Consider the following 26,756-nt stretch of genomic DNA (forward strand, 5'->3'; position numbering starts at 1 on the left):
AACGGGGATAACCGTCACACCCAGCGAGACGTGAATGTGTTCAATGGTGTCGTGTAAGGGGAAAGGAGATGCAGAGGGATGCAAGGAGGAACATTGTCAACCCGATGTCGGATCGCTTTTAGAATCCACTGAGTAAGGTGATTGGTATTGGTGGAGGGAGTTAAAGTTAAAATGTTTAGAAGTATGTACTGCACAGTCGGCTGGCAAGGACACCAAGCATGCGGCAACAGCTTGACTGCACTTCTGGAAAATGACGGCTAACAAAGGCATACCCTTCGCGGCAATAAATACAATCGTCGCCATTTTAGAAGCTAATCCCTGAACCTACTGACAATGTCACTGCTGATCCAGAAACACCAGTGACTGCACTGGGTGTGTATTCCACTGACCCAGATCCTGCCCTGGCCGCACTGATAACATCACTGTCTACCCAGAGCCATCGATGTCTACACTGGGAAATGACTACTCTACAGTTCAGTCATTTTCCACAATGGCAATGTCACTGCTGATCCAGAAACACCAGTGACTGCACTGGGTGTGTATTCCACTGACCCAGATCCTGCCCTGGCCGCACTGATAACATCACTGTCTACCCAGAGCCATCGATGTCTACACTGGGAAATGACTACTCTACAGTTCAGTCATTTTCCACAATGGCAATGTCACTGCTGATCCAGAAACACCAGTGACTGCACTGGGTGTGTATTCCACTGACCCAGATCCTGCCCCGGCCGCACTGATAACATCACTGTCTACCCAGAGCCATCGATGTCTACACTGGGAAATGACTACTCTACAGTTCAGTCATTTTCCACAATGGCAATGTCACTGCTGATCCAGAAACACCAGTGACTGCACTGGGTGTGTATTCCACTGACCCAGATCCTGCCCTGGCCGCACTGATAACATCACTGTCTACCCAGAGCCATTGATGTCTACACTGGGAAATGACTACTCTACAGTTCAGTCATTTTCCACAATGGCAATGTCACTGCTGATCCAGAAACACCAGTGACTGCACTGGGTGTGTATTCCACTGACCCAGATCCTGCCCTGGCCGCACTGATAACATCACTGTCTACCCAGAGCCATCGATGTCTACACTGGGAAATGACTACTCTACAGTTGAGTCATTTTCCACAATGGCAATGTCGCTGCTAATCCGACCCTATCTCTGAGGACGATTGTATGTATCGTTAAATAAGTCGCTCATCGAGTCTATACGATATTCCTTCCATTATCCTTGAGCTGTCTGAACAAATGTGAAGATGCGTACCAGTGATATCAAACCTGGGTTTAATTGTGATTCCAAATCAACGTTCTGGAAAATTGCTGACGGACGTTCGTTGATCTTGTTGTCCAGCAATATTTTGGATGATTATATTTCACGTCGAAGAGTATTCGTATGTCCGCTGCTCCCGACAGCTTTTCAATTCCGGAGCTCAGTTTTCTATCGAAAAGAAGCCTCGTTTCCTTGCCGTTATCCACCCTCATATACATTGATATCCAAGTCCCTTTTTTACCTTCTCCTCCCTTTTCACACCTTCGGCTCTAAAAGTTCTGATAATTTCACATCTTTATTGCTTCCTACCTGTCGAAAGGTGAGTTGATTGCAAGTAAATACTCTCAGTCCAATTTTACCAGAAACGTTCCTACTGTACTAAGTTACCCAGCAGCACAAGAATCAAAGAATTTTCACACTACGGAACAGTGCCTCGGCCTAACCGATTCATACTGAGCAAGAAACGTTCCGGAGCTGGATCCATTTGATTGGTTTTTAGTCATATTTTAAAGTCATGTCTCAGTCTACTCCGGTCCAATGTAAAAAGCCAGCGCCTCTTCCCCAGGGCACCACTGCTCAGTACAGGAGGACATGGCTTTAAGATAATGGGAGGGAAGTTTAAGGGGGATATTAGAGGAAGGTTTTTCACTCAGAGAGTGGTTGGTGTGTGGAATGCACTGCCTGAGTCAGTGGTGGAGGCAGATACACTAGTGAAGTTTAAGAGACAATTAGATAGGTATATGGAGGAATTTAAGGTGGGTGGTTATATGGGAGGCAAAGTTTGAGGGGCGGCACAACATTGTGGGACGAAGGGCCTGTAATGTGCTGTACCATTCTATGTTTTATGTTCTATCTAGTCTCGCTTTGCAAACACATCATAAGACATTGCAGAATGAAGAATTATACAACCATTGTCAATGCTCCAGCAATCGCCTCTACTTTTAACCTCACTGTCCTTTGATAAATTCCAATAGGTTGTGGGAATTTTCAAGCTTAACTATAAAATGTTTCAAAGAATGTTGCGGCCATTCAGTCACTACTTACACTGGAAACGGTATTTCCACGGATGCAGTTCCCAAGACATTTGGAGAAAGTCTGAACACTTCAGGTGCAGTAAATGAAAATGCTGGAACAAAGTCCAACAGGGATCACATCAGACTCCGTTCACAGATCTGCAACACTCACTCCTCCATTTCCCAGACTCTTCCATTTCCCATTTCATAGCAAGTTAATGTGAAATGTGTTTAAGAGACTGCTTCATGCTGTACGGCGTACACCTCTGAGACTGAGTCAAGTGCCAATCGGAAGTGGTAGAAGATTCAGAGTGCTCACTAGAAAAGCAAACAGCCACACACACATCAGCTTCTGAAGCCACCGGTTTGGTTTTGAAATAAGGCCGTGAGAGGTCCAATCGTATGATTAAGATGCCCCGGCTCCGACACCGAACGAGAATCACGCCGACAAAGGAGAGGGGACTTTGTCCTGATGTTAGTCGGGGAACAACAGCGTTTGTCTCCGGTTGCTGGAGCGGAACGACTCACTGGGGAGCTGCCAACGGCCGCAGCGGGGAGCTACACTGTTAGCAGCCGCCAACAAACTCAGTCCAAGCTGGCAGAATAACTCCAAAGGAAACTTCCACACTAAAACAGCCACTCACTCAGATGTCCAAGAGACATTTCGAACCACCTGCAAAGTATCTCACGAACTTAATACAGCAGTTTCCCTCGATTTCTCTCAGCTCATTCAGAACGGCTCCACGCTGTGTCTGACCCCTCTTTATACAAAATATCTTGATAACAAATTCAGTGCCATCTGTAAAAAAACAGTGAATAAACACAGACACTACACCACAAATACAAAATACACATTAAAGTAAAATGTTTCCATCTGTGTCAATGATGGCAATAGCCCCCCGCGGAGCCCAACAGTCCCGGAACGCCGCTATGGTAGCCGTCCACTGTGCGTGTTCCTTCACAATATTTACCTAGGCACGACGATACCCTCTAAACATTGCTACACAGTCTCCCAGGGCAGATCATCCCACCACTCTTTACCAGTCCCCACGGATGGCTGATTTCCCCAGCCACATAAGAAAGTTGATCAGGACATTCTCGTCCCTTTATGCCCCACTCCTTACTGGATGACAGTATATAAACAGGGTGGGGCTAAAATGCAAACGCAATGCAGAGACAGTGGATAAGGGCAAGGGTGTGGAGCAGCAGCCCATAAAAATAGCTCCTACTTGCATCCCTGAATGGGACTGTAGATGTCGAGGAGAAACGGTTCAAGCTGTGTGGACTCGGCTCTCGGAAAAGATTGTGGGCCTTGGGCCCGGCAAACAGCTCAGCCTGGGACAGTTCACACATCTGAGCCGCGCCGACATCCACTGAGGTAGGGCAAGAGTCGGCCAGAACTCTGACCTGTGCCAGAGGAGGGGATTCCCGGCCTGAGGCAACCATGTTCCAGACTCTCAGTAGGTCCTGATAAAAGCCGGGCAGACTCCGCAAAGCAGTACGGCTGACGCCCGCCGGTGGTAGCCGCATGTCTTCGTGAAGACAGCAGCCCTCCGGAGGAAGAAAGTCGCCAACACGTGTCACCTGGGAGGGTGTTCGGCGTCCAGGAATCTCTGCAGAGTCCTGAGGCAGAGAGCCGCCAGTCGAGTACGTACACACACCAGCGACTGTCCACACTCTCCCACTGGGAGACTCAAGACTGCTGCAGAGACCCAGTGTTTCCTGTTGCCCCAGAAGAAGTCCACTAACTTCCTCTGCATTCTCGCAACAAACGGGACAGGAGGGGCCAAGGTGACCATCCGATACCACAACATGGAGGCCACCAGCTGGTTTATGACCACCACCCTGCCTCGATAGGAAAGCACCCTGAGAAGGCCTGACCAACGCCCCAGCCGGGCCATGACTTTCGTCTCCAGGTCCTGGCAGTTCGCCAGCCAGGTCTCCCCAGAAGGACTCAGGTAGACTCCCAGATAGAGGAGACGTCTAGTGCCCCACTCAAAAGTTCCAATCTCCTCCGGCGGGGAGTCCACCTGCCACTGACTCACTAAGAGTCCGGAACATTTCGCCCAGTTGATCCTAGCGGAGGATGCTGCCGAGAAAACTTTTTGGCACTCACGCATCCTCCACAGGTCATTGGGATCTGTCATCATGAGGAGTACATCATTGGCATGGGCCGAGAGGACGACCTCCATGTCCGGTTCACGCAGAACCAGACCTGTCAGCCTTCGCCGAAGAACGGTTAGGAATGGCTCGACGCAGATCGCGTACAATTGATAGGACATGGGGCACCCCTGATGTACTCCTCTCCTGAAGGGAATGGGCGCTGCCAGTGATCCATTCATCTTAACAGGGCACTCTGCGGTAGAGTATAGGAGCCGACCCCGGGCCACAGAATGTGGTCCGAGCCCAAAGGCCTGCAGAGTGCCCACCAGGAAACTGTGGTCTACCCGGACAAACGCCTTCTCCTGGTCAAGAGAAAGAAACGCTGCCCGGGACCCAGTCTCCTGCTGCAGGTGGATCAGGTCCGGTACTAGGTGGACATTGTCCTGGATGGAGCGGCCCGGGACCATATAAGATTGGTCAGCATGAATAACCTGTCTCAGTACTGAACCAAGAAGGTTGGCCATTGCCCGGACGAAGATCTTGTAGTCCGCGCACAAGAGGGAGACCGGGCGCCAGTTCTTTAGCAGGCGGAGGTCTCCCTTCTTGGGCAGTAGGACCACAACAGCTCACCGCCATGAGAGGGGCGTTTCCCCGGTGGCTAGGCTCTCCGCCAGAACAAGGCTATGATCAACCCCCAGGACATCCCAAAAAGCCTGATAAAACTCCACACTCAGACCATCTAAGCCAGGGGATTTACCCCTCCGGATTTTCCGAAGGGCAGTAGACAGCTCCTCCCGAGTCAGGGGAGCGTCCAGACGCGCTGCGTCCTCTGGGCTGACCTTTGGCAAATCTTCGCAGACCTCACTGCACGCCCCCGCATTTGACGGGTCCTGTGAGAATAAGGATCGATGGAAAGTGCGAACTTCTTTGATAATTTTGTCGGGGTCCGTGATGGACGAGCCATCAGCAGCCAGTAGCTCCACCGGCTGCTTTTGAACTCCCCACCACTTCTCCAACGAATAGAAGAAGGATGAACCGCGGTCCAAATCTTGCAGCATTTGGATCCGCGACCTCACATATGCACCTCGGGACTGCTGAAGCTGCACATTCCTCAGTGCGTCCTTCTTCTCCTGGTATTCCTGCCACATTTGTTGGTCTCCACAGGTCGGACCAAGACGGGACTCTAGGTCAAGCAACACTCTCTCAAGCCGCTCAATCTCAGAGCCCCGCCTCTTTGTCGAACCCCGGTGTACTCCCGACATAAATACCGGATGTGGGCTTTGCCCACATCCCACCACAGCCGTAGGGAGCTGAACCCTCTCCGTCTCTCTCTCCAGGTGGCCCAGAAAGCTCGGAATGAATCCCGGAATCGGCTGTCCTCCAGCAGCCTGTTGTTAAAGTGCCAATACCCGGATCCCACCCGAGGGTGCAGAGGAGTAAATTCCATCCACACAAGGTGATGATCCGAGCACGACACCGGCCGCATGGAGGACGCCGACACGCGGGAGACATAAGCCCGAGAGATATACAGGCGGTCTATCCGGGAACCCCCCTCTCTAGATCTTCTGGAGAAGGCGCTAGAGTCGGGGTGAAGATTCCGCCAGCTATCCACCAAGTCAAAGGAGCCGACTAGCTCCTTTAACTTTTTTCCGATGCTTGATCGCGTTGGAGGCCCGAGCGGTCCTCCACCTCGAGGGTACAGTTGAAGTCTCCCCCGAGGATGACGCAGTCCCCAGGATCGATGGAACTCAGCAAGGTGGACAGCTGACAGAATAGGCGCGTCTGCATCAACCCGCGCCTCGGAGCATACACGTTGATAAAATGCAGCGGTACTCCATCCAGGCGCACAGCCAGGTGGAGCAGACGGCCGTGCACAACATCTTGGACTCCTACGATTTCTGGCCGAAAGTTTGGGGCCAACAGGATCGCCACCCCGCTAGAGTTGGAGCAAAGGTGACTCATGTAGATCCCGCCCTGCCACTCCAGGAGCCAAGCGGACTCGTCCCCCGGGTTGGTATGGGTTTCCTGCAGGAAAATCACCGCGTATCTCCCATCCCTGAGGACTGAGAGATTGTTATATCTGCGGAGAGAGCCCCTGGTACCGTTTACATTAAGACTAGCTATGGTAAGTTTCATGTCGGGAGCACACTAGGCCTCAGCACCAGTACCCTTCCCGCTGAGAGCAGTGGCGCCTTCAGCCGCACTATCCCGAAGAAAACCAAGAACATCCTTTGCTTTCCGGGCCCGACTGCTACCATCGCTACCCTGTGATCCACCATCTCCCGAAGGAGCGAGGCTGCTTTTCACCCTGATGTCTCTCACCAGGTCATCCAGGAAGGATTTCAGCTGCCGTCTGTCGTTCCTGACACAGCATTCCCCTTCCTCTTCCCCTTCCGTCTGAGGATGACTCGCAGGGACTTCACCAGCCTCGGCATGCTAGGCCAGCGAAGCGAGGCTAGTTTCAGTCGATGCTTTGCACCCTCAGAGGTGAGAATAAACTCTCTGATCTCCTTCACAGGTATCAATGGGGATTTCTCAGGAGGGGTGAGGATGTCCATTGTCTCGCTATCAATAGAATCTCCCTCCAAGCCCTCACTGCAGACACATTCCCCATCTTCCTCCTCATGTGGTGTATAAGGTGGCTGCCTCTGTGACCCACACTGCGCAGCGGGTACCTCCCTCATACCTTCCCGCTCCACCGTCACATCACTCTTACCCACAGTTGCGACGATGGAGGGAAAATCCCAAGGGACTCCCTGCAGGCCATTAGTTGATGGGGTCGGCATGCAGGGTATATCACCCTCCCCAGGAGACAGGTATGAAGGGGACCCCAGCAGCTCTGGTCCAATGGATTCACCGGCAGCCTTATGCTGACTGTGAGAGAGCCTGGTCTCCTCTCCACTTGTACTACTTAATACATTTCCCTCCAGGGAGGCGCTTACTGCTAAGTCCTGGGTGGAGGGCCCCAGGTCTGTTTTACGTGCGCAAGCAGGCTCAGCACTAGCTTCCTGCACAACCACACCACCTACCACAGGACTTGTTGCTACATCTGGGGATTCAGGGTTTGACACAACTTCCACCCGGATCCCCACCCCTTTCTGGGACTCCCCCTCATCTACATTCTCTGCCCTCTTGGGGGAACAATCCCATCTCCTCTTCAAGCCGGAGGAGCACACAGGTGCGGAATTCACCGATGGAGCGGTACTCTCCACTTCTATCGCCCAGTCCAACCGTAACGCTTCCCCGAGCCTCCCGCTCCACCTCAGGGCAAATGGGCGTGAGCTCTGCGGTCTCGGGGGCCGACTTCTTCACGTGTTTCGAATTCTCCCTCGCTTTCTTGCCCCGCACAGACTCCACCCCGCCCCTCGCCTGAATCTCCCCGCAGGTAGCCCCAGGATCACCCGCCTGAACCACAGGGGTAGGAGCAGAGACTGGAACAGACGTGTGAACAGGGACAGGGTTAGAGACAGGGTCAGGGGCAGGAGCAGGGGCCGGCACAGGTGTAGGAGCAGGAATGGGATCAGGGGCAGAGTTAGCTGGGGCGCTGGTTCCCGAAGTGGACTCCCTGGGTTTAAGGGTGCTAGGACAGTCCCTCCGAAAGTGCCCCACCTCCCCGCACGCATGGCACCGTGGGCGCTCAGAGCTCCAATACACCTGATAATCTACCCCCTCGTGCCGGACAGTAAACAGGCCCCTCAACTTCGTCCTCCTTTTCCAGTTTCATGAATACCTGTCGCCGGAAAGAGATTACGGTCCGGAGGGTGCGCCTCCTGAACTTGTGCCTGTTGGTAGTTATTTCTGACCGTACTTGCCCCAAGCGGGCTAGTGCGGGAAGCAGGTCCTCTTTGGGGATGAAAGGCTGTACGTGACCGAGGACGATGCGTTGTGTGGGAGCTGTTACTAGCTCCATCTGTAAAAAGATGTTCTCCACCGTGATCCCCCTACTGAGGGCCCGATGCACCAACTCATCATTCCTCAGGTAAAACACCGCCTTCCCAAACTCTTTCTCAGTGGCCAAAACACCATCTCTCCCCAACAAGTCCTCCATAGCCTCCGCGCACTTTTCCAGGTTAGTTCCAGTTCGCAAAATACATTGCACCCCGCGTTCAACTTTCACCGTCCGATACAGGGCGTTGTCCGAGGCTGGAGAGGCAGCCGCCTTTGCATAACGCCCCGAAGGCCTGCGACTGCCTGTAGACCGGTCCGGCATGTTACCTCTGTGTCGGAATCGGTGCTGGTTGTAAAGTCCTGGAGCGAGTTGAGTAACTGGCGGGAAAAGTTTGTACTCGGCAGTACCTTGCTGGCTCTGTGCCAGAAATTCCAACGCCAGGAAAGGCTCCGTTAGTCCTGCAGAACTTCCAGGCCGTGAGAGGTCGAGACGGCTCAAACGATGTTTCGGCTCCTACACCGAACGAGAATCCCGACGATAGAGATGGAAGGAGGTTGTCCCGATGTCAGTGGGGGAACAACAGCGTTTGTCTCCGGTTTTTGGATCGACCCGGCTTCCCGGCGAGTTGCCGGCGGCCACAGCAGGGAGCTACGCAGTTCGAAGCCGTCAACGAACCCCGTCCAAACTGGCAGCAAAACTCCAAACGAAGCTTCCACACTAAACCAGCCGCTCACTTAGATGTTCAAGAGACGTTTCAAACCAATTTCCAAGTAATTCAAGACCTTCATAAAGCAGTCTTTCCCCGATTTCTCCCAGCGCAATCAGAACAGCTCCACTCTGTGTCTGACACCGGGTGGGTGTGATGGGACGGTGACGAGGGAGCTTCACTCTGTGTCTGACCCCGGGAGTGTGTGATGCGACAGTGTGGAGGGAGATTCACTCTGTGTCTGACCACGGGAGGTTGTGATGGAACGGTGAGGAGGGAGATTCACACTGTGTCTCTTACCCCGGGGAGTGTGTGATGAGACGGCATTGGGGGAGGTACACTCTGTGTCTGACAGCGGGGAGTGTGTGATGGGATAGTGTGGAGGGAGATTCACATTGTGTCTGACACCGGCGAGTGTGTGATGCGACGGTGTGGAGGGAGCTACACTCTGTGTCTGACCCCGGGTGGGTGTGATGGGACGGTGAGGAGGGAGATTCATTCTGTGTCTGATCCCGGGTTGGTGTGATGGGACAGTGAGGTGGGAGCTTCACACTGTGTCTGACCCCGGCAGTGTGTGACGGGACGGTGTGGAGGGAGATTCATTCTGTGTCTGACCCCGGCAGTGTGTGATGGAACGGTGTGGAGGGAGCTTCACTCTGTGTCTGGACCCCGGGAGTGTGTGATGGGACGGTGTGGAGGGAGCTTCAGTCTGTGTCTGACCCCGGGTTGGTGTGATGGGACAGTGTGGAGGGAGCTTCATTCTGTGTTTGACCCCGGGTTGCTTTGATGGGACAGTGTGGAGGGAGCTTCACACTGTGTCTGACCCCGGGTGGGTGTGATGGAACGGTGAGTAGGGAGATTCACACTGTGTCTGACACCGGGAGTGTGTGATGGGACGGTGACGAGGGAGCTTCACTCTGTGTCTCACCCCGAGGAATGTGTGATGGGACAGTGTGGATGGAGATTTACTCTGTGTCTGACCCCGGGAGTGTGTGATGGGACGGTGTGGAGGGAGATTCACTCTGTGTCTGACCCCGGGAGTGTGTGATGGAGCGGTGTGGAGGGAGATTCCCACTGTGTCTGACCCCGGGAGTGTGTGATGGGACGGTGTGGAGGGAGATTGACTCTGTGTCTGACCCAGGAAGTGTGTGATGGGACGGTGTGGAGGGAGATTCCCACTGTGTCTGACCCCGGGAGTGTGTGTGACGTAACGGTGTGGAGGGACCTCAGTGGATGCACGTCGATTTCAACTGCGGGGAACAGGCGGGGGTCAGTTAGCCAGGAAGGGGGTTTGGTGGAGATGAGATCCTGGGCACCCAGACTCTGCCAGTCCGACCTCCCTCAGCCTGGAGCTGAGACGCTACTGTGTCAGTGTGAGGAGCTCCGACCCACTGTTGCAGTGCACAGGGTGCGGGGGGCAGCAGAAACCTCAAATAAAACTCGAGTCCGGCACCAGGACAGGAAGTTACAGCGGTTTATTGATTTCATCATGACAAATGTAAATTAAACAATGTGTGAGCTGCCGACGTGCGGGAATAAATAAGCTGCTCCCGACTCACTCACAGTCACACACAATTAACTGACCGGCGACAACGAGAGACCGGTTGAATAATCAGTCCCGTTTCTCACCGTCACTCTGCATCGGGGAACCGATGATTATAAAATCACACTTCAGGGCCGTGTCCGGGATCGCTGCAGATCCAGGGTCACTGCCGAGGGATTTGTCCATTTAACATCATTATATCGGCCAGGCTGCCGAATGCACGGTCCTCAGCAAAGGGAGGAAAAGGATTCTCTCCCGGGATATACCCACCCGGGACACTGGTATCCCAGACTGAGCCCCGAACCCCGGGCTCTTCCTGTCTGGGTAATTCTCCAGGGTGTCACGTGGGAGTCTCGCATACGCACATCCTGCGGAAGCTGACCCGCCGGACAACAGGTGGAAATACGTCACTCTGGGAATGCTTCCCATGTCACGCAGCTCGAGACCTGTGACAGTTCCGTTAAAACCATTGGGAATTACAACTGGCGCGCGGCCATTAAAGGTAAGGTCGGGAGTTGCAGGGCAGGGCGGGGAATCGGCCAAGATGTCCCCATCCCGCGGGCGTGGATGTTCACACATTCAGATGTTCACAGATACACTGTCAGTCCGGGTCTGGGTTCCTGCAGAGATCTCAGTTCCTTCCTCCCGGTCTCACTGAACCGATTCCCGTACAGCCTGAAACAGATGGGAGAATAAAGATGAAATAAACAGATTACACAACAGTGTCAGTAACAGGGGACCGGGGTTAATGTTTCAACAACACTCACAGACAAATATCACCAGAAAACCCGCGGATCCGCTGATATTTTATCACATTGAACATCAACGCAAACACTCACAGGATCAGCTCGAGACTCGGGAGGGTCAGTATGAGGCGGCGGAGAGCGGGGACAGATCGGTCTGTCAGCGAGTTTAATCCCAGGTCCAGCCCCGTCAGTGATGGGTTTGTACTGAGAGCGGAGACGAGATCCTCGACACCAGAATCTGTGAGACCGACACTGTCCAGCCTGGAGATGAGAGAGAGTGAGGGTGAAGGACACAGAGAGACAGGAGACGGTACAAATCCCCAGTGTTTATCAGTAACACAATTACTGATTTTTTTCTTCAGCACGACTGCGCAAGTCGGCCAGTGAGAACAGCGAGAAGAGTTTAAAAGGAAGACAGATTTACAGAGCGAGCGTCAGAGGAACGGGAGACAGAGTAGGAAGGCTTTGGCTCAACGGGGCTTCGGCGATAAAGTGTCGAGGCGAGGTAGGTTATCTGTTTACAATACAGACAGAGAGTATGTGTGTGAGGCTGGTTTTCTGTGCTCGGTGTCAGATGTGGGAGATCCTGGAGACTCCCAGCCTCCTGGACGGCAACATCTGCACCCGGTGTGTCGAGCTGCAGCTCCTTAGGGACCGAGTTAGGGAACTGGAGATGCAGCTCGATGACCTTCGTCTGGTCAGGGAGAGCGAGTAGGTGATAGAGAGGAGTTACAGGCAGTTGATCACACCGGGGCCACGGGAGACTGAAGAAGTGAGTCACAGTCAGGAGAGGGAAAGGAAAGAATTAGGTACTAGAGAGTACCCCTGTGGCTGTACCCCTTGACGATAAGTACCCCTGTTCAAGTACCGCTGGAAGGGGGTGTGGACAGCCTACCTGGTGGAGGCAACAGTGGCCTTCTGGCTCAGAAGGGCAGCAAAAGGAAGAGGAAGGCAGACTCTGATGAGACGGAGGAAAGGGAGGTAGGGTCACAAATGGAGACAATTTGGAGATAGTACGAGAGGGCGGATAGGAAGGTGATAGAGAAGGGACCCACTCAGTCCGATTGTTTGAGATGTGTCTATTTTAATGCGAGGAGTATCATGAATAAAGCGGGTGAACTTAGATAATAGATCAACACTTGGAGCTATGATACAGAGACTAGGATGTTTCGGGGGCAGGAATGGCTACTTTGAGGGCCAGTCTTTAATTGTTTCAGAAAGGACAGGGAGGGAGGAAAAAAGAGGTGAGACTAAGGCACTGTTGATCAGAGATAGTGTCACGGCTACAGAAAAGGAGGAAATCATGGAGGGATTGTCTGTGGAGTCTCTGTGGGTGGAAGTTAGGAAAAGGAAGGGGTCAATAACTCTACTGGGTGTTTTGTATAGACCACCCAACAGTTACAGGGACATCGAGGAGCAGGTGGGGAGACAGATTCTGGAAAGCAGTAATAATAAAAGGTTGTTGAAGTGGGAGGTTTTAATTTCCCAGATATTGATTGGCATGTCCCTAGAGTGAAGGGTGTCGACAGGGTGGAGTTTATTAGGTGTGTTCAGGAGGGTTTCTTGACACAATATGTAGATAAGCCTACAAGAGGAGAGGCTGTACTTGATCTGGTATTGGGAAATGAACCTGGCCAGGTGTCAGGTCTCTCAGAGGGAGAGCATTTTGGAGATAGTGATCACAATTCTATCTCTTTTACCACAGCAGTAGAAAGGGATAGGAACAGACAAGTTAGGGAAACCTTTAATTGGAGTAAGGGGAACTATGAGCCTATCAGGCTGGAACTTGTAAGCATAAATTGGAAACAGATGTCCTCAGGGAAACGGACAAGGATATGTAGAAAATGTTCAGGGGATATTTGCGTGGGGTTCTGAGGAGGTACGTTCCAATGAGACATGGAAAGGATGGTCGGGTACAAGATCTGTGGTGCACAAAGGCTGTTGTAAATCTAGTGAAGAAGAAAGGAAGAGCTTCCGAAAGGTTAATAAACTAGGTAATGATATGAATCTGGAAGTTTATAAGGCTAGCAGGAAATAGCTAAAGAATGGAATTAGGAGAACTAGAAAGGGCCATGAGAAGGCCTTGGCGGACAGGATTAAGGAAAACCCCAAGGCATTCTGCAAGTATGTGAAGAGCAAGAGGATAAGCCGTCAGATAATAGGACCAAACAAGTGTGACAATGGAAAAGTGTGTACGGAACCGGAGGAAATTAATGAATCAGTTGCTTCAGCATTCATGACGGAAAAGGATCTTGGCGATTGTAGGGATGACTTGCAGTGGACTGAAAAGCTTGAGAATGTAGATAGCAAGAAAGAAACTGCGGCATTTGGAAAGCATCAAGTTGGATAAGTCACAGGGCCATGAAGGGATGTACCCCAGGCTAATGTGGGAAGCGAGGAGGAGATTGCTGAGCCTCTGGCAATGATCTTTGCATCATCACTGACGATGGGAGAGGTAGAGGAGGATTGGAGGGTTGCTGATGTTGTTTCCTTATTCAAGAAAGGGAGTAGGGATAGCAAAGGAAATTTTAGGCTAGTGAGTGTTACTTCAGTGGTTGGTAAGTTGGTGGAGAAGATCCTGAGAGTTAGGGTTTATGAACATCTGGAGAGACAAAATATGATTAGGAGTAGTCAGCATGGGTTTGTCAAAGGCAGGTCATGCTGTACGAGCATTATTGAATTTTTCGAGGATGTGACAAAGCACATTGATGAACTTTGAACAGTTGATGTAGTGTATATGGATTTCAGCAAGGCATGTGATAAGGTACCCCATGCAAGGCTTATTAAGTAAGTAAGGAGACATGGGATCCAAGGGGACATTGCTTTATGGAGCCAGAACTGGCTTGCCCAAAGAAGGCAAAGAGTAGTTGTAGACGGGTCATGTTCTGCATGGAGGCCGGCGACCAGTGGTGTGCCTTGGGGATCTGTTCTGGGACCCTGCTCTTTGTGATTTCCATAAATGACCTGGATGAGGAAGTGGAGGGATGGGTCAGTAAATTTGCAGATGACACTAAGGTGTTGTGGATAGTGTGGAGGGCTGTCAGAGGTTACAACGGGACATTGATCGGATGCAAAACTGGGCTGAGAAGTGGCAGATGGAGTTCAACCCAGATAAGTGTGAGGTGGTTCATTTTGGTAGGTCAAATGTGATGACGAAATATGGTATTAATGGTAAGACTCTTGGCAGTGTGGAGGATTGTGGGGATCTTGGGCTCTGAGTCCGTAGGTCACCCAAAGCTGCTCCGCATATCGAAAGCTATGCATTCTATGCATATGCTATGCTAAGAAGGCTTATGGTGTATTGGCCTTTATCAACCATGGGATTCAGAAGGCATTGATCATGCGGATAGTCAGAGGCTTTACCCCAGGGTTGAAATAGCTAGCACGAGAGGGCATATTTTTAAGGTGCTTGGAAGTAGGTACAGAGGAGATGTCAGGGGTAAGTTTTTACACAGAGAGTGGTGAATGCATGGAATGGGCTGTCGGCAGCAGTGGTGGAGGTGGAAACCATAGGGTCTTTAAGAGACTCCTGGATGGCTACGTGGAGCTCAGAAAAATAGAGGGCTACGGGTAAGGCCAATGTAGTTCTAAGGCAGGGACATGTTCGGCGCAGCTTTGTGGGCTGGAAGACCTGTATTGTGCTGTATGTTTTCTTTGTTTCTTTGTTTCTACTGATCACATTAATGTTCACTGTCAGACACCCAGTGACTGTATACACAATCTCCCACAGTCCGGTACTTACCGCAGTTTCTGTATTTTACACTCCGGGTTCCTCAGAGCCGCAGACACAAGTTTCACTCCTGAATCTCCCAGTTTATTATCACTCAGTCTAAGACAAACAGACAGATTGATGAACAAAGTGATTCAAACCGTGGGTCTGAGGGAATTTCTCTCACTCGGATATTTCTGGAAACATTAAACCCTTCAGTAAATCACTGATCGGAGTTCCCATCACTGTCAATGTCCCTCACTGCCCAGCTCCAGGGTATTCACCGAATGTCAGTACTTTAGTCTGTCGGTGTGACTCTGTAAACTCCACATATTCTGTCTCATTCCCCGATGGTTATAAAAGTGTTCCTGATGTGAGAGCGTCAGGAGGGGCAGGGATGAAGGATGGGAGAAAGACCCACAGTGAGGAAGATTTGTGAAAGTGTCCATGGGAGACGGTGGAAGAGACCCCACCTGAGGAAAATGGATATAAAGACAGAACCTGCGATAGGAAGGAGTTGGGGAAGAGAAATCCCTCAGGAGGAAAGAGATAATGATGAGAGATACCACAGGAGGAAGGGGAATGGGGATGAGCAGTCCCATAGCAGTACACCGATGGGAAAAGATAACCCCACAAGATGAGATGATCCAGAAATAGACTGTACGGGAGGGGTGGGTCTGAACTGAGGCCCACAATCGGGAGGGGAGATGCGCCCATGGGGTCTGGGTATCTGGTAGTGAACACAGTCACACAGGTGGACTGATGGTGATAGTCACACACGCGGAAGGGCTGCGGAGGACAACCTCACAATGGTATTTCTTGTCTTCTCACTGGGACAGTCTGCTGACAGTCTCTTGTCCCTCACCGGGAAGGGGGTGTGAATCTCTGACCCACCTGCTGCAGTCAGTGTCGGTGTGGGTGTCAGTAACAGTGAGAAGGAACATTGTCAATGGACGTGTCACATGCAGCGAGAAACACGGCCATTCCTATGATTTACTACCATTAAACCAATGGTCGTTGTTCACTGATCTGATGAAATCTCCAACATCCCTTCACAAGGAACCACAGAACCCTCCCATCCTTGGAGAATTACTGACCAATCCCCTGGTCATTTGTCACAATTCTTCACAATCTGATTTACTACAAGTTTACCGAAATTCCTTTACATTGAAACAGCACAATGGAACAGTTTCACAGTTCAGAGTGAGAGATAAATCAAGTTACCTCAACTCCTGGCACTTGTGCAGCCCGGGTCCCAGCCGCTGGATTCCTTCACACTGAATGTGGCAGTTCCATAGGTCGAGCTGTTTTATTGTATCACAGTGTCCGATGACATGAGACAGGACCGCGCAGTCAATCGGGGACAGTGTCATTTCACAAAATGAAAGTTTTTCCACAGATCCCAGAGCGGCCTGAGACAGTCCATGATTCTGAGACTCAAACAAGTAGTGTAATGTGTTCAGGAGGCTCCTTCTACCAGCTTCACTCTCTGTGTTTCCACTCTGGCGTTTAACCTCCTCCTTCACCCAGTCAATCACCCGGCAGGTTGTTTGATGAGGAAATGGACCCAGAAACTCCTCCAGACCCCGAGCTGTCATTGGGGAGGAGAGACCAGCAACAAAACGGAGAAATACCTCAAATCGCCCATCTGTCGTGTTGTGGACTTCAGTGAGGAATTTCAGGATATCCCCGGGATGGAGAGTCAGGAATTGTGCGACTGCAGCTACAAACTCTTGGATGGTGAGGTGTGGGAATGTGTACACCACACACCGGGAAGAATCCTCTCTCTCCAAAAGCTCCATCAGGAACCCGGACAGGAACTGGGAAGGCTGCAGATTGTAGTTGATCAAATCTCCATCTGTAAACACAATCTTCCTCTCAGACACTCCTCTGAAGGCCATCTGACCAACCCTGAGTAACACATCACAGGGTCTCTCAATCTCACGGCCGTGGTTTTTCAGGATGTTGTAAATATAGTAGGAGTACAGTTGGGTGATAGTCTTGGGGACTCTCTGCGGGTCCCTGACTCTTTGTGTGAAGAAGGGGCCCAGTGCCAGAGCGAGGATCCAGCAGTAGGAGGGGTTGTAGCTCATGGTGTACAGGATATCGTTCTCCTTCACGTGTTTGAAAACAGCTTCCGCCACCGTTTGATCTACAAAATGTTTGATGAAATAGTTCTTCCGTTCCTCACCAGAAAATCCCAGGATTTCAGCATGGATACCAATCTCAGCCTTTTCCAATAAATGCAACGCAGAGGGACGGGTGGTCACCAGCACTGAACACCCTGGGAGCAGCTTGTGCTGGATTAAACTGTACACAATGTCAGACACCTTGCACTTGAATTCAGGATCTGTGCATGTGGAGCGAGGTTCTGCGTCTCCCCGACTGTCAGCAAAGTCAATTATGTCATTGAATTCATCCAAACCATCGAATATAAACAACAATCCCTCTGGGTTCCTCCAGACTTCCCTCAGGATATCCCCAAAGTAAGGATACTGATCCAGAATCAGTTCCCTCAGGTTTATTCTATGGTTAATGGAGTTTAAATCCCGGAGTTTGAAACTGAAGACAAACTGGAACTGTTGGTATATTTTTCCCGTGGCCCAGTCATAAACAATCTTTTGTACCATTGTTGTTTTTCCGATCCCCGGGACTCCGGCCACTGCTGCCGAACTCCCAGATTTGGATTTACTCCGGGAAAAGCAGCTCTGGAATAACTGATCCGTCCGGATTTTTTCCAGCTTTCCACGGAGATGGTTCTGTCTCCACTCCTCGTGGTCTCTGCCTCTTGCCAGCAGCTCATGTTCCACCAGTCTCCGATCTCGAACAGTAGAAATGACCGTGAGCTCAGCGTATCGTTCAACCAGCTGGAAAACCTTCACCTTCTCCCTCATCAGGATCGTGTTCACTCTCAGTGTTTCAGTTTGTGCCCACAGAGTCTCCTTGTGTTTCTGTTGAACATCTTCCATGGGAACAGACAGTGGACAAAGTGTTAGATGCCTCAACGCTGAACTCAGTATTTAAGCATACAAGCGTTAGCACAGAGCTATTGCATTGATTGGATTCACCAATGAACGTTCGTACAGTAAAGTAAATTCGATTAACTGACCGTTGACTGAAGAGAGGCCTGTTCCAGATAAACACCAGATCATTACATTTCCACATTAATTGTGCTGTGAAGGTGAGTATTTCCCTGGTGGTTTACTGACCCCTGACTGTCCCGTATTGGACAAACCCTCTCATTACAGTCACAGATATCATTGCTCCTGAGGAAGAATCCTCAGTGCTGATGTGGCATATGGAGATAGAGATGAAGGCAGTGGGCATTCTGTCAAAGGAACAGGTCGGGGAATCACAACTCCCCATCCCCTCTCACCATCACTGAATCAAAATGCAAAGAAGCAGCTTTGCTGATCAGAACATGCAATGTGGGTGGGTGGGTGTGGTGCGTGGAATCTCAAAGTGTGTTCAAAACCTGTGGGGCTTTGCACTGTGTTCGGCCTCTGCCAGGGATGTATGGGGATGGCGCAGTGTGTCAGGAACCTGTCAGGTGTGTCATGTCTCGCAGTGCGTCAGTAACCTGTCAGAAGTGTGAGGGTTCTCAGTGTGTGTCAGTATCCGGTTAGGAGCGTGGGGTCTCACATCCTGTCAGGATCGTGCCAGTGGTGTGTGGGGTCTCACACTGTTTCAGGATCATACCAGGTGTGTGTGGGGTCTCAGTGTTTCAGGAGCCTGTCAGGCGTGTGTGGGGTCTCACAGTGTGTCAGGACCCTGTCAGGAATGTGTGGAGTCTCGTAGTGTGTCAGGAACCTGTTTAGGAGTGTGAGGTTCTCAGCGTGTGTCAGTATCCGGTTAGGAGTGTGGGATCTCACATCCTGTCAGCACCGTGCCAGGGGTGTGTGGTGTCTCACAGTTTGTCAGGATCCTGCCGGGAGTGTATGCGGTCTCAGGGTTTGTCAATTGATAATAGACAATATGTGCAGGTTTAGGCAATTCAGCCTTTTGAGCCAGCACCGCCATTCAATGTGATCATGGCTGATCATCCACAAACAGTACCCCGTTCTTGTCATCTCCATATCCCTTGACATCGCAATCTTTAAGAGTTCTATCTAACTCCTTCTTGAAAGACTCCAGAGAATTGGTCTCCACTGCCTTCTGAAGCAGAACATTCCATAGATCCACAACTCTCTGGGTGAAAAAGTTTTTCCTGAACTCCGTTCTAAATGACCTACCTCTTATTGTTAGCTGTGGCCTCTTGTTCTGGACTTGGGAACATGTTTCCTGTCTCTTGCGTGTCCAATCCCTTAAAAATCTTATATGTTTCAATCAGATCCCCTCGCATCCTTCTAAATTCCAATGTATCAGGACCCTATCAGGTGGGTGTGGGATCTCATGGTGTATCAGGAACCTGTCAGGTGTGTCCAGTGTCTCATAGTGTGTCGGGACACTGTCAGGTGTGTGTGAGGTCTCACAGTGTTTCAGGACCCTGTCAGGGGTGTCTGGTGTCTCACAGTGTGTCGGGACGTTGTGTGGGACGTGTGGGGTCTCACAGTGTGTCAAGACCCTGCCTGGGTTGTGTGGCGTCTCACAGTGTGTCAGGACCATGCCAAAGTTGTGTGGGGTCTCACAGTGTGTTAGGACCCTGCCACGGGTTTGTGGGGTCTCACGGTGTATCGGGACACAGGCAAAGGTGTGTGGGGTCTAAAAGTGTGTTGGAACCGTGTCTGGGGTGTGTATGGTCTCACAGTGTGTCAGGACGTTGTCAGGCCTCTGTGGGGTCCCACAGTGTATTAGGACACCGTCAGGGGCGTACGGGGTCTCACAGATTGTCAGCGCCCTGCTAGGCATCTGTGAGCTCTCACAGTGTGTCAGGACCCTGTCAGGAATGTGTGGAGTCTTGTAGTGTGTCAGGAACCTGTTTAGGATTGTGAGGCGTCTCAAAGCTTGTCAGAATCCGGTTAGGAGTGTGGGGTCTCAAGTCCTGTCAGGACCGTGCCAGGGTTGTGTGGGTTCTCACACTGTTTCAGGATCATACCAGGTGTGTGTGGGGTCTCAGTGTTTCAGGACCCTGTCAGGCGTGTGTGGTGTCTCACAGTGTGTCAGGATCCTGCCAGGAGTGTATGGGGTCTCACGGTTTGTCAATTGAAAATAGACAATAGGTGCTGGTGTAGGCAATTCAGCCTTTTGAGCCAGCACTGCCATTCAATGTGATCATTGCTGATCATCCACAATCAGTACCCCGTTCCTGCCTTCTCCCCATATCCCTTGACTCCGCAATCTTTAAGAGTTCTATCTAACTCCTTCTTTAAAGCATCCAGAGAATTGGTCTCCACTGCCTTCTGAAGCAAAGCATTCCATAGATCCACAACTCTCTGGGTGAAAAAGTTTTTCCCTGAACTCCGTTCTAAATGACCTACCCCTTTTTGTTAGCTGTGGCCTCTTGTTCTGGACTCGGGAACATGTTTCCTGTCTCTAGCGTGTCCAATCCCTTAAAAATCTTATATATTTCAATCAGATCCCCTCCCATCCTTCTAAATTCCAGTGTATCAGGACCCTATCAGGTGTGTGTGGGATCTCATTGTTTATCCGGAACCTGTCATGGGAGTGTCGCGTCTGACAGTGTATCAGGACCCTGTCAGGGGTGTCTAGTGTCTCACAGCGTGTCAGAACGATGTCAGGGGTGTGTAGAGTCTCGTAGTGTGTCAGGAACCTGTAAGGATGTGTGGGATCTCACAGTGCATCGGGAACCCGTCGGTCGTTTGGGATCTCACAGATTGTCAGGACCCTATCAGGGCTGTGTAGCGTCTGACACTGTGTCTGGAACCTTTGAGGTGTTTGTGAAATCTCATAGTTTTTCAGGACCGTGCCAGGCGTGTGTGTGGTCTCACAGTGTTTCATGAACCCCGTCAGGTGTGTGTGGGGTCTCACAGTGTGTCAGGACCCTGTCAGGGGTGTGTGGGGTCTCACAGTGTGACAGACCCTGTCAGGGGTGTGTGGGGTCTCACAGTGTGTCAGGACCCTGTCAGGGGTGTGTGGGGTCTTACAGTGTGTCAGGACCCTGTCAGGTGTGTGTTGGGTCTCACAGTGTGTCAGGACCCTGTCAGGGGTGTGTGGGCCTCACAGTGTGTCAGGACCCTGTCAGGGGTGTGTGGGGTCTCACCGTGTGTCAGGACCCTGTCAGGGGTGTGTGGGGTCTCACAGTTCGTCGGGACACTGCCAGGGGTGTGTGGGGTCTCACTGTGTGTCAATAGATAATAGACAGTATGTGCAGGAGTAGGCCATTTGGCCCTTCGAGCCAGCATCGCCATCCAATGTGATCATGGCTGATCATCCACAATCTATACCCCGTTCTTGCCTTTTCCCCATATCCCTTGACTCTGCTATCCTTAGGAGCTCTACCGAACTCTTTCTTGAAAGCATCCAGAGAATTGGTCTCCACTGCCTTCTGAAGCAGAGCATTCCATAGATCCACAACTATCTGGGTGAAAAAGTTGTTCCTGAACTCCGTTCTAAATGGCCTACCCCTTATTGTTAGCTGTGGCCTCTTGTTCTGGGCTCCCCCAACATTGAGAACATTTTTCCTGCCTCTAGCGTGTCGAATCCCTTAATAATGATATATGTTTCAATCAAATCCCCTCTCATGCTTCTAAATTCCAGTGAATCAGGACCCTGTCAGGCGTGTGTGGGGCATCGCAATGTGTCAGCACCTATACCGGGGTGGGTGTGGTGTCTCACAGTGTGTCAGGACCCTGTCAGGGGTGTGTCGGGTCTCACAGTGTGTCGGGAACCTCTCAGGTGTGTGTGGGGCCTCCCAATGTGTCAGGACCCTGCCAGGGGTGTTTGGGGTCCCACTGTGTTACAGAACCCTGTCAGGGGTGTCTGGTGTCTCACAGTGTGTTGGGACACTGTCAGCGAGTGTGTGGGGTCTCGCAGAGTGTCAGGGCCCTGCACGGGTTATGTGGGGTCTCGCAGTGTGTTAGAACCTGTCGGGTGTGTGGGGTCTCAGAGTGTGTCTGGGCACTGTCAGGTATGTGTGGGGTCTCGCAGTATGTCAGATGCCTCTCAGGAGTGTGTGGGTTTTCACAGTGTGTCAGGACCCTGTCAGGGGTGTTTGGTGTGTGGGGTCTCACTGTTTGTCACGACCATGTCAGGGTTGTGTGGGATCTCACAGTGTGTCAGGAGTCAGTCAGATGTGTGTGGGGTCCCACAGTGTGTCAGTGTCAGTGGTGGAGGCTAAAACATTAGGGGTATTTAAGAGCCTCTTGTACAGGCACATGGATGAAAGAAACATGGAGGGTTACGGGGTAGTGTGCGTTCAGAACTTTTTTTAAGGATTATATGGGTCAGCACAACATGGAGGGCTGAAGGGCCTGTACTGTGCAGTAGTGTTCTATGGTTCTATGTTCTATGTTCTATGGTGTGTGGGGTCTCAGTGTGACAGGACCCTGTCAGGGGTGTGTGAGGTCTCACAGTGTGTCAGGACCCTGTCAGGGATGTGTGGTGTCTCACAGTGTGTCTGGACCCTGTCAGGGGTGTGTGAGGTCTCACAGTGTGTCAGGACCCTGTCAGGGATGTGTGGAGTCTCACAGTGTGTCAGGACCCTGTCAGGGGCGTGTGGGGTCTCAGTGTGACAGGACCCTCTCAGGGGTGTGTGGGGTCTCACAATGTGAAAAGACCCTGCCAGGGGTGTGTGGTGTCTCACAGTGTGACAGGACCCTGTCAGGGGTGTGTGGTGTCTCACAGTGTGACAGGACCCTGTCAGGGATGTGTGGGGTCTCACAGTGTGTCAGGACCCTGTCAGGGGAGTGTGGGGTCTCACAATGTGAAAAGACCCTGCCAGGGGTGTGTGGGGTCTCAGTGTGTCAGGACCCTGTCAGGGGTGTGTGGGCTCTTACAGTGTGTCAGGACCCTGTCAGGTGTGTGTGGGCTCTTACAGTGTGTCAGGAAGCTATCAGGAGTGTGGAGGGTCTCACTGTGTGTTAGGAACTTGCCAGGGTTATGAGGGGTCTCACAATGTGTCAGGACCTGGCAGGGAATGCGTGGGCTCTCCAGACAACGTATTCGTTTGAAACGGGGAGCGTAGGAAAACATTGATTGTTGTAATGTTTATTTTAGAGTATGTGACAGTGGAAGAAACAATTTTCTTCAATAATCAGGGAGAGAGTCTGTTCTGTATTCAGAAATAGATGTGGGAATTTTACTGTCGTGACTGTTTCCTCGGCAAACAGCATGAAGAGCAGTGAAGAATAAGTTTGCAGGGAAATTGTTGAGAATTGCCAAATCCTTAGTGCAGGGAATAAGAAGGGTTTCATTGTCGGAATGTGGACTGGAAAAACAGTAACACAGGTGACAGAAACGTGAGCAGTTTGAAAACTTCCTTTGGTACCTCTTGAAAATTAACATCTTTTGGAATTTATTCTTGGAAATGAGACAGGCTGATTGAGGGTGTTAGCCAAGATTCCTTATATTTCTGTTCAAGGGTTTCGAGTTATCTGTTAAAGCATGGAGTACTGTAAGATTAATAATTTTTACGAATATCTGTCATTCCTACGCCCTCTCCTCTGTTAAATGTGCAGTTGGGTGATCCAACTCACCCTGCGATGATGGAACCTTACAGTCTCTTGAGCCCATGCACTGCCCTGGGCTCCATTTTCACTGACACAGTGTGCTTACGGATGTAGTGAGTTTCTTATCCAGACGGTCACAATTTAATTAATTGCAATATTACTTATAGATATTTTCAGTCCTTTACACCATTTTGCCGCAAGCTCACAAAACTTGATTTCTCTGTCCTAAATCCCATCTCCCACTCTTCCACAGTGTCCATCACACAACACAGACACACGTAAATTTCAGCTTCTGTGGAGTGAGCTGAGGATTTTATCCCCCATCACACCCTCACTAACACTGTCTCCTAATGGAATTCCCAGAATTATTGAGTGGGAAATTAAACTGGATAACTTTAGCAGTGTTTGCAGTAAGAGGGTGTTGGGTGATTGTAGGGAAATTATTTCACCTTTCGGAGTAAGACACTTCCGATTGTTTTGCTCCTCAGATTGCCCTCTTCTCCATTCTGACCCGGGTGGAGGGATGTGTAGTTGCGGGACACAAAGAGGAGTGATCCCTTTCAACAAACTCACCAACTCTCTGCGTGGTTCCTCATACAGTCCTGTGAAAACTCTCCCTCCAGCAAACATTTTTTCCATGTATCACTGTGCGCTGTGTCATGGTGGAACATTTACTTGATCAAGTTCCCGTGGCTCAACAACGACATGACCCTACATAATATCAACCTTCGGTGGAAGCAGTGGTTTCTTCACTTACCTTTCAGCTCACTGGGAATCTCCGGTATGGGTTGATGGACCGGAACACAACCTGTTCAGAGTTTAAATAATTTCACAAGTTTCAATTCCACAAATTATAAGTACGTAATGTTTGTATTCCAAAATTAAATTAATCTCTGATACTATCTCACCATGTTCCTGTATTTCTTTCAGTATTTTGTCCAACTTTGGGACACCAATCCGCATTTTCACAAAGGTTTCCCACATCACCCTCCGGGCGCGGGAGCCTTTCTTCATCACCAGGCTCAGGAGGAGTTTAGAACTGTCCGCCCGCTCTCCCATATCAGCGAGATCAGAGATTTTCTGTGAAGAGTAACAGTGAACATATTGGGGACTGACAGATTCACACAGAGAATGAGAAGTAAATGATGTGCTCTGTAACGGGATCACACTGAGCAGTCACCCGGACGGGTGCTGATCCTGTCTGGACATGGACTGTACATTCTGAGTGCAGAGCACACGGAGGGACATTCACCGTGAACCTGGTCCACCAGTCAATGAGATCCTGGCTGGTCTGTGACCGCTTCATTGACGTGGCTCCAAATCCATAAATAATTCCTCACCGGATTTGACGGTGTAAAACAAAATCAGAAAATAACCATCACAGATGAAGAAAGAAGTCAGGAGGGCTTTTATAACAGAGTGAGCAGTCACAGGGAAGTTGCAGAAAAGATGATGTGATTCATCTCCTCAGTCCGCCAGTGTCCAACATGACAGCGGATTACCGGCTGACACCTGATGCCTTTCCTTTGCCTTTTCCAGTGGAGGTTTATTCAGTGATTACACATTACAACATGGCAGTATTCCCCGATCCACACTGTTTGCAGTTATAGATTGTAACAGAATGATCTCCACCCAGAACAGAACACACTCGAGCTCCTGAGGCACCCACTGATAATGCCCCGGTTCTCACTGACATCCTGTCATCACGCTGCACGGTCTTTTCAAAATGAAAATTCCTACCATATTTAAATGTTACCTGCTCCCCTCGCTCTGAGCATTGAGCCGCCACTGGAGTATTTACACCTCTTTCAATCATTGCTTCAGATTCACAGTTTTAAGAATTATATATATTTATTTCTGATTTGTTTTATGCTTTATTATCCGATGAGTGAGAATTCCGACACCCATCAGTCCTGTGATGTGTCAAAATTCAAACCCATTCTCCCTCCCACTCACCCGATGTTCCTCTCCGCTGAACTGATTCTCGGCCGTTAACGCCAGGCTCACTCCATGCACCCCTCCTTCCATCGCCTGCTCCAGTCTGTCCCGGTAGAAGTCCGTCAACTGCAGCAGCTGGAAATCGTCCCAGCTTGCCAGGAGCTCGGTGATCACTGAGCTCGGACCTGTGAAGGTAAATTGGGAGCATTAAAGAAATTACAACACCATACTGGGCAGTAACCTTTTCTCTGGAACCCAAAGATCACAACAAAACACACTGCGGAATATATATATGGGAGCTGGGGGGGGGGGGTGGAGAGAACGGATTTGGGCAGGAGGGTGGGGGGCGCCGCGCACGTAGGAGGAGTTATAGATCCATCTGTTGAAGGCTGCTCTTTCGTGTCCCCAGGAATATACCTCTCTGTTTGGAAAGGACTCGGCTTACTCCTGAGAATATAGTAACCCATCACCATCACTCTCCTGGTACTGCCGATCACCACCGCTTTGCTCTGGGATACTGTCTGCCTACCTGGTCAACCCCTTCCTCAGCAAATCTCTGGGATTTCTCACAAAATGCTGCAAGTACTCAGCATGTCAGGCAGCATCTATGAAGGAGAATAAACAATCAATATTTTGGGCCAAGGACCTTCATCGAACTGGAAGTGAGGGGACAGTCATTCTAGATATTGCCTCATTACTTTCTATTGCATATGGTCCTGATCTAAAACGTCGACTGTTTATTCCTGTCCATGGATGCTGCCTGACCTGCTGAATTCTGCCAATATTTTGTGTGTCTTTATGTTGCCCAAAACTTTCAGCATCTGCAGAATGTCTTGTCTTCTGGGGTAACTCGCTATTTTGATGTGCATCACAATCTGTTAGAGGAGCAGGAGCGGACGGTAACTGTACTCCTTCCACGTGTGACTGTGTTTCCCCAGAGATGTTAACTCTCTCTCTCATCTCTCTGCTCAGTTCTCACAAATACTTTGTGAATTGCCTATATTGCATTAAACTCAGGCGCAGAATCCGCAGAGTATTTATAAATTAAAATAATTCGCCAACATACCCGTGTCCTTTCTCAATGTTGTCGTCACTGGAGCTCCTCCACTGCTCGAACCTTGACCCATTTTGGGGACACGTGTGATCAGTTTTTACTGTTCTGAAACAAAACCAAACAACAACAGGATGGTCAGACATTAATTAAAGGAGAATACTGTTTTGTTTTTAAACTGAGGCAAGCACTTCCAAACATCTTGGGCC

The 26,756-nt window shown here is 50.5% G+C and overlaps 2 protein-coding genes across 2 annotated transcripts in view; both read right to left on the reverse strand.

Annotated features, from left to right (window-relative positions):
* The window catches only part of LOC140721546 (NACHT, LRR and PYD domains-containing protein 3-like), an 817,640-nt gene that overhangs the window by 209,879 nt on the left and 581,005 nt on the right, over positions 1–26,756 (reverse strand). The window lies entirely within an intron of this gene.
* Positions 10,454–25,963, reverse strand: LOC140721509 (NACHT, LRR and PYD domains-containing protein 3-like). The gene is made up of 8 exons (XM_073036326.1): positions 25,942–25,963; positions 25,515–25,681; positions 24,467–24,638; positions 24,316–24,366; positions 16,216–17,953; positions 15,025–15,111; positions 11,376–11,543; positions 10,454–11,211 (listed from the first exon to the last, which is right to left on the reverse strand). The coding sequence occupies exons 1-8, from the start codon at positions 25,961–25,963 to the stop codon at positions 11,124–11,126; spliced, it is 2,493 nt and encodes an 830-aa protein (XP_072892427.1). The 3' UTR covers positions 10,454–11,123.

The sequence above is a fragment of the Hemitrygon akajei genome, unplaced genomic scaffold (genome assembly GCF_048418815.1).
Source record: "Hemitrygon akajei unplaced genomic scaffold, sHemAka1.3 Scf000057, whole genome shotgun sequence".
In the NCBI taxonomy this organism is placed as follows: Eukaryota; Metazoa; Chordata; class Chondrichthyes; order Myliobatiformes; family Dasyatidae; genus Hemitrygon; species Hemitrygon akajei.